Source organism: Notamacropus eugenii, chromosome 2, assembly GCF_028372415.1.
Source record: "Notamacropus eugenii isolate mMacEug1 chromosome 2, mMacEug1.pri_v2, whole genome shotgun sequence".
In the NCBI taxonomy this organism is placed as follows: domain Eukaryota; kingdom Metazoa; phylum Chordata; class Mammalia; order Diprotodontia; family Macropodidae; genus Notamacropus; species Notamacropus eugenii.
Window position 1 is genome coordinate 381,390,092 of NC_092873.1, and position 14,293 is coordinate 381,404,384.

The 14,293-nt window shown below is 42.3% G+C and overlaps 1 protein-coding gene across 12 annotated transcripts in view; it reads right to left on the bottom strand.

Annotated features, from left to right (window-relative positions):
• ARHGEF11 (Rho guanine nucleotide exchange factor 11) overlaps window positions 1–6,003 on the bottom strand; it is a 154,499-nt gene extending 148,496 nt beyond the window's left edge. For 5 of the 12 annotated variants that reach the window (XM_072647294.1, XM_072647293.1, XM_072647299.1 and 2 more), the window contains exon 1: window positions 4,778–5,287. In XM_072647294.1, coding sequence (XP_072503395.1) covers window positions 4,778–4,809 — 32 coding nt within the window. In that variant the 5' untranslated portion in view covers window positions 4,810–5,287. Of the gene's footprint in view, window positions 1–4,777; window positions 5,409–5,720 lie in introns of those variants that run through there. The other 7 variants (XM_072647295.1, XM_072647290.1, XM_072647302.1 and 4 more) reach the window with 4 other exon arrangements.
• Window positions 6,004–14,293: the final 8,290 nt, after the last annotated feature.

Below are 14,293 nucleotides of genomic sequence, written 5' to 3' on the forward strand. Positions count from 1 at the left end.
CTCACTTTAGGTACACTGCTATATCTAATCCTAAGTCTCTAATAAGTAGTTCTGGATATATACTTCTTTTTCATTTTAATTTTTCCAATTAACAAAAATCTAATTTCTCCCTCTCATTTTCTTCTCAGGGGCCTGGAGGAGGAACAAAAGCATTTGAAACAAACACGCATAGTCTAATAAAAGAAATTTCCTAACTGGGCACATCCAAAAAACTGTTTCATTCTTCATCCTGATTCCATCACCCCTCTATTAGGAGGTGGACAGTATGTTTAACCATCAGTCCTCCTAAAATCACATTTGGTCCCTTGCACTGATCAGTCTTTTGTTAATGTATAAATTGTTCTCCTAAATCGCTCTTCACTCTGCAACAGTTTACAGAAGACTCTAAATATATTTTAATTAGGAAAAACACACAATCATCAAGCCAAGAAATCACAAAGTCTTTCCCTATGCTCAAGTTAAAAAGTCAACAAGCATTTTTTAAGCACATGTACCCGGTACCAGGCTCAGCCCTGGGAATAGAAATACAAGCCCATTCTCTGCAGTTCTTCAAATTTTTGAGAAGATTCAATAACCTTCTTTCATCACCTCTTCTAGTATCTCTTAAACCTAACAATTCAAAAATTGCTCATTCTACTTAATCTCAAACTCTTCCACAGCAATCAAAATTTGTTTTCTCTGGTTATGTTAAGTAGGGGTGATACAGAGAACTTCCAATCATCTTTAGTCTGGGTTACTTAGTTTAAATAGTAGAACTAGATGCTAAGGGGAGACCAAAGGTTTCATCTACACATGGGCCAACTAAGTTTGTTATGATGGCAAAATACACTCCAAACCCACTTGAGCACCTTTAAAACACCAACCGTAAGGTAGGTACTCAGCAAAATTATCACCATTACTGGAAAAACAACTCAGTTGCAACATCTTTGTTCTCAAAGTGCAGTACACTTTTAAGTCACTTTCATAAGTGTTTTCTCTCATTTTATCCACACCATGCCCAATAAATAGGAAGAAATATTAACATTTGGAAGTTTATCAATCTGTCTTACAGCAGCATTTATTTTAGACTACTACCGAAAAGTTCCACAAAGTCACTCTTCCGAGCAACTGAAATTTCCAAGCCACTAAGACTAAGACCTACTCTGATCCTACTGAGACTGAACTATGATATTTGCCCTGAATGGATCCGGCATCAAGACTGGATCCACCAGACTAAAGTTCAGGCTTTATCACTAACTTCTGCAAATTATCCTGGCCCTCCAGGCCCTCAGTTTCCTGAACTAACCAGTCTCTCTCAAGGATAGGAAGAATACAAATCAATTAATCATAATGTGCCTTGAATTTACCAGATACCTTCCAAAATTTGGGAAAAAGAAAAGATGTAAGAAAATGATTGTCATTAATTTCAGAAATGCCTTTTTAAAATATGCATTAACTACAGTCATTTCCAACAGAGCAGACACTGTACAATAAATAATCCAAAGCCCTCTACCTGGAGCCACTCTTCAAACCTCTAAGATCTTAGTTCTTTACTGTATTAATTCATGTCAATTACTTCTTTCTTCAAACTCATCATCTCAGGAAGGCTCCCCGACAAACATCTCTTAACCTTGTCCTATATCCTTTGCCCATTTATACACTCAATCTGGATAGTAATTTTCATTTGCTGACATCACAGAATTGGAACTGAAAAAAACTTCAAGTCCTCTAGTCCAACCTAACACCCCAGATGAGTGATCATCCAGTCTCCTCTTGAATAATAAAAAAATAACCTTTTTTTGCAAGTGTTCCTTCATCATCTTACGTTTTCTATCTTCCAACTAGATTGCAAGCTCTTGCAACTAGTGTTCTGGAAGTATCTTTTGAATAGTTCATAGTACTACATACAGAGCACTACATCACAGTATACAAAGTCTTGACTGACTGACGAACCAAAGAATTCATGACCCAAACATTCTTCAGAGCCTCTACTCAATCCTATCAACACAGTCTAAGACAAAAAAATCACTCAAAATCCACAGGGTTCAGAGAAGCCAAGAACCCAACCATTGTCCCTGGGCTGGGGAACAATAATCCAGTGCAACTGGTGATACACGTGAAGGCCCCAAAATTGATACTCTCAGGAAAGACAGTGGGAAGAAAGTGCTGATGCCCCATCAAGTTCCATTACTCCATTGGTGGTGACGGCCTCTTAAGTAGAAGAATGAATGGAACTCACAGACTAAGAGACATCATGATTCAGTGGAAAGAGCCTTGTGCCAGAGCCCTAGGTTCAAAAACTAACTGTCACTTACTACCTGTGTGACTTTGAGTAAGTCACCATCCGACTTCTCTGGGTCTCAGTGTCCTCATCTATAAAATGAGGAGGTTGGATCAGATGGCTTCAGTTCTAAGGAGATTCCAGATCTAAGGAATGGCTTGGAAACTAATGCACATTTTCCCTGACAAAAGAAGACAGTAACAATGCCCCCAATAGTCTGCAGAAAAAGTATACTATGAAAACCCAGTATAGCACAAAAACCAAGATGGAATACAAATTCATCCGCTCTCAGAGGTATATGAAGTAAAATATCTCAAACACTTCCCCACTCACAACTTGGGTTTCCAGCTTTCTGTGTTTCTCAACATTAAACTCAACATACAAATCCCATCACAAGAAGAGACACTTGTACCATCAGAAATGCATCTTCATTTTACAGAAGAGGAAACTGAGGCTTGGAAAAATTATGTGATTTCTCCAAGGTCACACAGTAACAGATGAGATTCTTAACCATGTTCCCAGTCTCTAAATGCAGCATTCTTTCTACTGTACCACTTCTGCCTTAGTCCATGAGTATCCTAAAACTCTATTCCAAGAGGGGAAGGAGGGAGGAAAAAGGAGAGGAAAGACGGCATCCCATTTCCTCACCACACCTCAGTTCCCATCTCTTATGGGTCTAATGACACTTTTTAGCAAAGACCAAACCACAGAGACTGCAAAGAAAGAAAAAAGTGGGAAAAAAGGTAATACTTATAAATACATATCTCAATTATACACCTGTGGATTATCTGCAGTGTGGTGCCCTGGAAAAAACACTGACATTGTAATCAAAGGAACTGGGATTAAGTCAAAAAGGCTCTGCTACTTTCTATGGGACCAAGTCATTTCCTCTGTCTAGTTCGCAGTTTATTTACCTGCAAAATAGAGGAATCAGACTACTTGATCTCTAAAGTACCCTCCATCTCTAAATCTATGATTTTATAATCCCAGTCACTGTCCAAGCTGGCAACAAACAGTTGCATCAATCTAAAAGATGGTCAGGGCTAGATATAGAGAAGAGGACCTACACAGTAGGGTCTACACAGTAAACTCACTCCTTAAAGCAAGCCTTAAAGGCTTTTTCATTTTTGTCACATTCTATTCTTTTTGTCATAACTGCCTTTTATTTTTCACAACTGCAACATTCTCTTAATCACTTCTTGGGCTACATCCCACATTCAAAAAGAAATGTCTACATTCTGGATCATCCATGCTATTCCCCTCCACTAGATGAGAATTTTCAAGAAAGCTCACTTTACCAGATGAAATTTCTTTCAAGACCAGCTGATTTATTCATTCAGTTAAAATTATGCAATAGTGTATTCACTGAGTATGATTCTAAAGCATTTTATGTTTTTAATGGGGGGCAGGTTGGAAAGATGGAGAAAAATGGGTTAAGAAGAGGAAAGGATGATAATGTAGATCTGTACACCTCCCCTCCAAAGTTGCACTATTCCTTTGAAAATGGCCCATTCTCCTGGAGGAAACATACTCTGAAAACAATATTATGAACAGCAAAGGAGTTCTGGGGTCTCTAGGACATACCCCAGGTGGTGGGAGTGGAGTGGCTGGAAAGCAAAAAGGGTCAATGACTCTATCTATTACGCTTGAAGGTATCCAGGATAAGATTTTCAGTTTCCAAGACAGATTAGGACAAGAAAGACCTATTTTGTAGAACCAAGAAGAACATAGGAGAATAAATTCAATGGCAGGATTTAAAGCTGAATTTAAACCCTGAACTTGAAGGGAAGAAATCCTAATGCTCCCTATTCATTGTGAAGGGAGAGTTATCAACCACTGATAAAATTATTTGCATCCTGAAAGGCAACCCTGTCCCCTCCCACTATGCCATTTTCTCTCCCCCAAAAAAGCGCCGGCCCCTCCCCTTCAAGCCTCTGATACCATCCAAATCACTAAGGTGCTCCATTCCATAAATGATCAGACCTGACCCAGCCAAGTAGCCTTTCCCAGCACCGCAAGCCCCCCAAATTCAAATTCAGTTTGGTTTGAATGCCCAGCTCAAACCCAAAACATCAAGTGCCAGTCTTAGCCAACCTTGTGAGGCTGGCATCTCTGAGACTGGAATCTCCCCTCTACCCACACACCCCCAATTAGCAAACAGGGTATCAGAAAAAACTCCAACCTGGCAGAAACCCAGAGAAGGCTTAATGGTATCAGATGGCCCCCACCCCACAGTTCACAATTTTCTTTAAAATATACCATTAGACTATACACTATGTTATATATACACATAAAAAACCCAGCTTTCCCCCCTTCCCCATTAGACATAAACACACATACCCATCCCCAGAGGCCAACAGGAACTCCTATCCCCCACTGCCTGCTCCTTCCACAACCATTTTGAAGCCCACAGCTCATCCTGCTCTCTTTCTGCTACCTTTTTAAAGAATAGCCCTCTCCCACCCTCAGTTCAATCTCTTACTATACATTTTAAAACCAAATTGTCAGCAAACCTACCTGTCTATCGTCTGGGGTAACCTTACACTCATGGTTCTTCGAGTGTCTCCAATGATCCAAATCCTGTGGCTTTAATCTTGATGGAAATCGAATCACTTGCAATTCAAACAAATTTAAAAAAAAAAAAAAAAGGGAAGGGAAGAGAATACCAACTTGGGGGCCGAATCCTTTTCCCCTCAACCTCTCAGGACCCTGGTAACTGAAGCTCCATGATGCCCCTACCAGTTAACATGGTCTCCTTTCTTAACCCCCTGCTCCCCTCCCCCCCACTTAAAAAACAGAAAGGAAAAACAGAGATCGAGAGAAAAACTATGACCTTCTTACTGACCAAAAACCCAACCACAAATCTCTTCAAGGTTAGAGCCACAAACTAAAAAATAAAAGCATGGGGAAAAAAAGAAGCCTGCCTTCAAAATATCCGTCTTAGCTGCAAAACAAAAATAAAAAGCATCCCTCTAATCGTTTTCCCAACTATCCTTTTGTGGGCAGGTTCCCAAAGGAGGAGGAAAAAAAAAATTTCTGGTCTCCAATACTTAAAACAACAAGAGGCTACAGCTGAAAAATAGAAGCAGAAATCCAGAAAGGGTGCCTGGGAAAAAAATGTTCCAATGTGTACAGTAAAAAAAAAAAATAATTAAAATCATACAATGGGATGTACACAACAGTTTTTCCCAAGTCCAGTTCAATCCTGAAAAAAAAATAGACTTCCTAATTTTTAAAAATTGCCAAGACTACAGAGACATCGATAGTTCTGCTAGGAGCCCCTGCCCCAAAGCCCCCAACGAAAAGCTGCCATTTCCTCCCTTCAACATAACAGCAGCAGACACGGAATCCCTGCAGATTAATTTCCTTTTTCCCTTTTTTCTGGTGCGGTTTTGGTTCTCCTTTAACAACTCGCAGCGGCTGTCCCCACCCCCACTCGAGCCCTCGCCCCTACACTAACCCCGTCTGACGCTCCTCAGACTAAGGGCGGCCTCTTTTCTGGAAGGCAGCTCCTCGGCTCCGTCCTGCGGCTCTGCTCCTCCAGATCCGGGCTCCCCGAGAAAGGCGTTCTCGCCTCCGCCTCCATGGAGCGGGGAGTCTCTCGTCCTCCTCGTCCCCCTTCTCCCTCCGCCCGCCGCCTGCGAAGCAAGCCTGCCCTGTGCCTACTCTCACCCCGGAGTATTAGGACGGGGGCTCTGGGTTTGGGGGGGGGGGTTCGGCCACACCGGCCTCCTGGAAAAAAATGGGAAAATCAGATCTGACGGCTCTCTCTCGTTCTCTCTTCCTTCCTGTGGGCTTTTTTTTAATCCCCTTCCTACTCTCCCTCTCTTTGGTTCGTCAAGGAATAAAAAGCCCACCCCCAGCCCTGTCCGAAAGGCCGACTCGGCGAGGCCTGCCTCCCTGCTTCCTCCTCGCCCCTCTCCGGAGGCTAGCCCGACCGCAGGACCCCACGGCTCTCGGGGGCCTCCCCGCCCCCCCACGGCGGCTCTGGGGGGAGGTGGCGGCAGGGAGCGGGGAGGGAAGGCCTCTCTCCCGGTCTGCGCCCCTCCCCCTCCCTTCTCCTCCCTTCTCCCGGCCCTTTCTCCTTCCCTCGCTCCAGCTGGGGGGAGGGGAGAGAGGGGAGGGGGTGCAGCCGGGGAGACTCCTCCCTCCTCTCCCGGCCAAGGGGAGCGCCCTCCTCCTTCTTCCTCCTCCCTCCTTCTCCTCAGCCCCCTTCCAGGCCCTTCTCCACCAGCCCCTCCCCTCGCTCTTCACCCCCACCCCCCGCTTCGGCTCCCACCGACCCCGGGGCTCCCCTAAAGGGTCCCTCCTCTTCCTCCTCCGCCACCCATCTCCTGCCCTCTCTCGCGGTCTTCGTTTCCCTGATCCTTCTCAGTCCCTTCCCCAGGTGCGGCCTAACAGGATTCCTCGGGCTTTTCCCGACCTGGCCCCACGCCGGAACGCGGCTGTAGTGGGCGCCCACCCGCCCCCTACCCTACGTTGTCCCCGTCCCTCCCCCTCGCGCCTGGCCGCCCCGGGAGCCCGCACATGGTACCACCCCCAACCCCCCCCCGCCCGAGCTGCGCTGCCCCTCCCCCTCCAACGCCCTTCCCCCCACGCCTTCTCCGCCACGCTCTACCTTCGCGCCCCTCCCCCACCTGGGCCCCCTCCCCCGCTACGGTGCATCTCCTCGCCGTCGGGCCACCATGTCTCCTCCGCCACCTTTGCGGCTCTGCTCATTTTTCTTAGTCACTGTAAATGCCTTTGACCCTTCCTTCCTACCTTCCCTTCCTGGTGCCTTGATCCTCTTTTCCTCCCAACACCCCTACTGCTTTGTCTCTTCCTTTCCTTTCGGGATTCCTCCGCTTTACTTTTTCCCTTCCTTTCTCCATCCCTTCTCCGAATTTCCCCTTCCCCTTGCCTTCCGTCCCCTTCAGACCGTGGCATTTCAGCTCCCTCCGTACCTAGCTCCCCTCTTTTTTACTGGAGTTGCTGCATGCCAGCCAAGCCCACCTCAGACTCCGGGGCCCCACATTTCAGACCTTTGTTTCCTTTTCTTCCCTTCCTTCCCCCCCCCATCCCCCCGACCTATGCCAGTTACGCCCCCCCCCCCAATCCCAAGACACAACCTGCCCGACCTGCTTCCTGTTGTATGGGACACACTGGAGGTCATCTTAATGCCAGTCTGTCTAAGCCATTTGACCCAGCTGAAGATGCTTCCAGGGATGCTGCTATAACCCTATTTTCCCTGATCCCAGATTGCAAATCTTGTCAATCTTGGCCTTTGTGGGAAGGCCCCAAACTTATTTTAAAATTATTAAAGAGAATTTTTTTTCTGTATAGACTGGGTAGTGAATTTTTGTTATCCTACTCAGATTAAGTATTATTTTGAAACAGGTGGTTGGCAATGCAGTATAGCATTTGCACATTTTTCTTTTAGATCTACCTTGACGGTTCTCAGAAAGCATAGGCATTAACACTAATATATGTGTGTTAAGGTTGCCCATGTTAGGGAGGAATTGCTTGGGGTATACAGATAGTGGAGGGTCATATATGTCTACTGGTAGGGAGGATGGCAAATAGAGGGGAAGAGCTATCTTTCCCATGGTCTTTCAGGACAGTTTTCGGAGACAGGAATCAGTCCTGCCATGATAATAATTAGATTGCGTATGACACTTTAAAGTTCACTTTATCTCCTTTTGAACTTTAAAACAACATTAAGGTGGTAGTATAAGTATTATCCCATTTTACAGATGAGGAAACTGAAGCAGATTGTGAACCCAGATTTTCCCCCCCACCCAAGTTCAGCAAGCAGTCTACACCAACTTGACCAAAGAATCACCCCAGTGATCTTAGCTTCGAAGTTATCATCATTATACCCTCCATTTTCCAGGACTTTCTTTAATCAGTTCAATTCCATTAAATCTGACTGGCCTTTACTAAGTGTCTGCTGTGTATCTACCACCAAGATAGCTACTGGGGATACAAAGACAAAAAACTAACTGGTCCTCGCCTTCAAGGACCTTACATTCTGTTAGAGGGAAACAATATGTACCTGAAAATTTATGGACAAATATACAAAGTAATTTCCAGGAGTAATGGCACTAGCAACTAGAAAGATCCATAGTGGCTTCCTGCAGTAGGTGGCACTGGAGAAGATCTTTGCCAAAAGCTTGGGTTTCTCTGACGCTGAAGTTAGGAGGCAGAGCATTCCAGGCAGAAGGAATAATCAGCGCTAATACATTGGTCCGGAAGATGAAATGATATATAGGAGGAGCAGACCAGTTTTACTAGAACATAGGATGTGTAAAGAAGAGGAACAATGTGAGACTTAAAGGCAGAATCGCATTAAGAGAGCCCTTCAATACCACAGGTATTTTTTATTAAACAGTTTCTGTGTAGAAAACCAGACATCGTGGAAGACTCAGAAATAAATCAGAGACAGCTTTAGCTGTCAAGAAGTCTAGAATCTTGCAGGGGTTCAAATAGGTACGCAATTAACAGTCATAATAGTGGCTCCCATTTATAAGATATAATTACACAGCTTTGTCACATACATTAATCTCATTTGATCCTCAGAATACCTGACGAAAAAGACAGATGTGGAAACAGAGACTTGGAGAGATTAAATTATTTTTCCAGTGTCATTGTTCTAGTAAGTTATAGAAGCTCCCGTGCTTTTTAGCATGATGTTTTCAGCCATGTCGTCAAATGTTTTCAGTGAGGATGAACACAGTCAACTACCATGCTGTTGGTAAGTTCTTCAGTTTGAAAAGGCTACCAGTCAAGACCAAAGTGGAGGGAGCGTTGGTGCATGATTTTCTGTTTGCAGATGATTGTGCACTCAATGCAGCCTCTGAAGCTGAGATGCAACAACTCTCTGATCAGATCAATTCTCTGCTGCCTGTGCTAATTTTGGCCTAATAATTAATACCAAGAAAACACAGGTGCTCTATCAGCCACCACCACACCATCCATACAGGGAACCATTGATTTCAGCAAATGGAGAAGTTTTCAATGCTGTGCATAATAAGTTCACTTACCTTGGCAGTTTACTTTCCAGGGAAGTACACATTGAAAATGAGGTTGATGCACGCATTGCCAGAGCTAGCTCAGTATTTGGAAGCTCAGAAGAAAACTTTGGAAGAAAAGAGGTATTAGACTGACTACCAAACTGAAGGTCTACAGAGCTGTCGTGCTGACCTCATTGGTGTATTCTTGTGAAACATGGACAGTCTACCAGTGCCTTGCCAGGAAACTGAATCGCTTCCATTTGAACTATCTTAGGAAGATTCTGAAGATCACCTGGCATGATAAGGTACCACAACTGAGGTCCTTGCTTGAGCTGAATTGCCAAGCATTCAAACTATGCTTGAGAGAGCAACTCTGATGGGCTGGCCACGTTGTTCGAATGCAAAATGTATGCTTGCCGAAAAGACTATTTTATGGAGAATTCACTTGGGGCAGGTGATCACATGGTGGCCAGAAAAAACGATACAAGGACATTCTCAAGGTCTCTCTCAAGAATTTTGGATTTGACTGTGCAACATGGGAGACACCGGCACAGGACGGCACAGCATGGTGTGCCCACATCAGAAAGGGTGTTGTGCTCTATGAGCAAAACAAGATTGAGACAGCACAAAGGAAAGGTAGGATGCGCAAATTTGGAGTATCCACCCCAAATTTTCAAATGAACTATCTTGTGCTCCACCTGTGATAGAGTGTTTTGAGCTCATATTGATCTGATCAGCCACAGTCAGACACACTGAAACTTCACTTTATCATGGTGATGTCATTTTGGTCCTCTTCAAAAATGAAGGACAACAACCAACCAAATTACAGAACCAAGATCAGAACTTATTTCAAGTCCAGTTTCCTCTTTCTATAGCATCTAATTGTCATAAGAGAGATCCAAAGTCCTAGTTGGAATCCAACTGAAGTTTGAATCTTGGCTTGTACTGTAGCTTTGTGACCTTGAACAACATCTAGCCTCCTGAGCCTCAGTTTCTTTATCCACAAAATGGGATGATAATCCTTGCTCTATCTCCCTCACATGTCCTTTTTAGGGAAGAAAAGTGCTTTATAAGTGCTAATGTGCTATAACATGTCAGCTATTTTTATAATGGTGGGATTGGCTTTAGAAGAAGAAGGGATCTCATCCAGTTGGGTAGAAACAGGAAAGTTTTCTACACTGAAAGTTGCCACTTCCTAGATTGGAGAAAAACTTCTTAAAGAGTGTTTTAAGATTTGCAAAGCAGATTCATCGTATCAAGATGAAAGAAGTCTCAGAGAGGCCACTTGCCTACTATCACTCAGTGAGTATGTGAAGCAGAAGTCAAAGCCTAGTATTTTAACTACAAATCTAGCATCATAACGTATCATTCTAAGAGGAATGGAGCCCCCAGACAACTGCTGATTTTGAGAGAATAAAAGTTGGGGAAATGATGCCTTGAATTTACATCAGACCTTTTAACTTTTCCCCCGCCTTCTAAGTACTATTTACTGATACCTCATTTTTTCTACTAGTCTTCCTTTTTAGAAGTGAAAAACCCAAAGTTTAGAGTGGTTAAATGACTGACCAAGCACACAGTTGGCAGAGCTTGGGCTAGAACTCACTTCTGGGAAGTAAAGGAAATTTAGCAGATAAATTTTTGATGAGCCCAAAGGACTTTGGGAAATTGTTTCTAACTGGAGGGGAGGTAGGAGAACAAAGATGTGACTCCTGCTCTTAAGAAGTTTGTACTTTAAAAACTAATAAAAGCCAAATGGTATATTCAGGTGTAGATTAAGTACCACCACACATACAAAGACACTGTCCAGGAAGAGGGCTAGAGGACCAGGATCATACTCTTTGGGCATAATGTAAAGCAAATATTTATTAAGTACAAGTCACTGGGCCCAGTCCTGAGATGGAACAAGATAATTACAGTCTCAAGGAAAAGTAGTCCCTTCCTTAAAGTCTCTTTTCCCTTTCAAATATCATTCTAGCAGGAGTTCTTAACTTGGGATCCATGAACTCATTTTAAAAATTATCTTGGTACGTGCATTTTATTCTAATTGGTTTCCTTTGTAATCCTCTGTATTTTATTTATTCATTTAAAAATTTTATTTTGAAAAGGGGTTCATGAAACACATGGAAAAAAGTTTAAAAACCTCTACACTGTAGGATCAGACCCTTCATCTCCTAGAGAGACATTTAGTGACTCCTGATATTAATTACAACAACTTCTATTTACATAAGCCTTTAAGATTTACAATACACTTTCTTCACATCCATTTTGCAAGTATTATTGTCACTGTTTTATGAATGAGAAAACTGAGGCTCAGAAAGGGAAAGTGACTTGTCAGAGGTCAAACAGCTTATAAATCATAGATCTAAAATTCAACCCTGGGACCTCAGATTCCAAAAACTGTGCTTTTTCAGTTTTAATAAAGAATTTAATTTTAGAAGACAAAGATTTGATTGGGGTTTTTTTTTCAGCCATTAGATTTCTCTATAATGTGTCTGACCCAAAACACTTCTTTTTATGCTATTATTCTTCAAATGATGCTACATTGCTTCAAAATATGAACATGGACCACTACTATACAAAGGGAGATAGCTAGGTGGTGCATTGGATAGAGTGCTGGGTCTGGAATCAGGAAGGCTATCTTCTTGAGTTCAAATCTGGCCTCAGACACTTACTAGCTGTGGTGATCCTGGCCAGTGACTTAGCCCTGGGTGCTTCAGTTTCCTCGTCTGTAAAATAAGCTGGGAAAGGAAATGGCAAACTACTCCAGTAACTCAGATGGGGTCATGAAGAATCAGATATGACAACAACAACAAAAACAAAATTACATTTAAGCACCTACTTACTACATGTAAGACATTGTGCTGAATGCTGGAGATGCAAAGGCAGAAATGAAAGTCCCTTTTCCCAAGTCAGGAGGTAGAATATAACATGGACAAGACAAGTAAATATAAGAAGAGATCAGGAAAGGAATCTTAGAGAAGATGGCCCTTGAGCTAAGAACCTTGAAGATAAGGATTTGAAGAGGATCCTCAGAAGAAGAGACATTGGAAAGGAAGGACTACTGAATTTGAAATCCCAGGACCTGAGTTTGAGTCCCACCTCTACCACTTACTACCAGTATAACCTTGGAAAAGTCACTTAACCTGCCTTTGTTTCCTTAAATGTAAAATGAGGGAGTTGACCTCTAAGATACCCCTCCAGATCCGAATCTGTAATCCTAAAGAGGATTTGAGGCAGAGCCTTCCTGGTGTGGGAATAGTTTATGCAAATGAATGGAAGTTAGGGAAGGTATGTTAAGTTAGAGGAACAGATAGTAGATAGGAATCTAGAGTGAGTGAAGGGTAGAATTAATGTGAAATAAAGTCTGGATTGTGGGGAACCTTAAATATCACATCAAGAAGCTTGCATTTTATTTAAGAAGCCGCAAAGAGTCACAGAAGTTTTTTTCATCTCAGGAGACTGTTTCTTTAGGAGATTTATTTTGATAGAAGTGGAAAAGATGCACCTGAAATTCTTAAGAATCAAAATTGCAGGTGACCTAAGCCTGTTGTGGCATATTACTAAGGATAACCTGCAAATAAGTTTCATCCAATACTGTGCATGAGTATCATCCACAGTAAATGTGCCTTACAAAAGGAGGTAGGCTGATCACATACTAACAGTGAAGAGAAATACACAGTTTGAGTGCCACCTTGGTACCTGTGGACTGTGAAGTGACCTGAAGGAAGTCCATCAGCACATGGGTTGGCGAGATCCTCTATGGAGGATTTCTGCAATGAGAGGGTATGGATGAGCTGTGTTCCACAAAGCTGGGGGAAATCCATATCAATCAAATTGAGAATCCATTGAAATGCCTACGTATTAATGACTGTAGATTGAAGACTCACATAGAATCTTTCATTCTCACACATTCATCATAGGCATTGCCTGATATGGACTCAGACTTATTTACAGATATGATACCCTGTAAAGTTGTTGCAGTTACTGCCATGGTTCTATAGTAACACTATTTGTTATTAACAAACCACATAGTAAATTAGGGAAAACCCTTTGAGATGTAACTGAACCAATTATCCTTTAAATGTGTGTATGAATATACACATACATATATGTATATCTATCTATACGTACACATATACAAACCATATACACACACAAAACTATACACATATATAAATGCACAAGTGCAAGTCATGTCATTATTTCTCTGATGGCATGGTTTTCTTCGGCAATGAAGGACAAACACACACATGTTTATCTTGTTTTTGTATCACCTTTGTTTTCATGTATGTTCACATATACATGTATATATGTATGTGCATTTGTGTGTATATATACACATATATGTATACACACACATATGTATCCTCTCCCTTTCACCCAAGGACACTTCCCAGGAAGGAAGGAAGAAAGGAAGGAAAAAAGGAAGGAAGGAAAGCAGTTCAGCAAAACTAACTAACACATAACTAAGTCTGAAAATACACACTCTCTTGGTTCTTCATCTCTGAAAAAAAGGAAGAAAAGTACATTTTCTCATTTCTTTTTTGGGGCTAAGCTTGGTTGTTTTAATTAGACAGCATTCAGGGTTTTTTGTTTTTGTGGTTGCTGTTGCTGTTCCTTCCATTTATATTGCAGTTATTGTACAAATTATTTTCCTGATTTTGTTTACTTTACTTTGTATTAGTTCATATAAGCATTCCCATGCTTCTTAATATCTCTCATTTTCACAATTTCTTATGGTACAGTAATATTTCATTGCATTTATTTACTATAATTTATTTAAGCATCCTGCAATTGATGCAATTGCCCATTTAAAAACCCTACCAATTTAGCCCCTGTAACATCCTGAGCAGGTTCAGATCTGAGCATTGCATTTTCATAATGTCATTGAAAACTGGAACTCATCCAGAGGTAGGCAGCCGGTATGATGAAGGCTCTATAGATCTTGCCATATGAAGATAGGTTTAACATATTGTGAGGTATTTATCTAGAAGAAAAGACTTATGGGGGGGTGGAGGGACATGATGGCCATCTTCAAGTA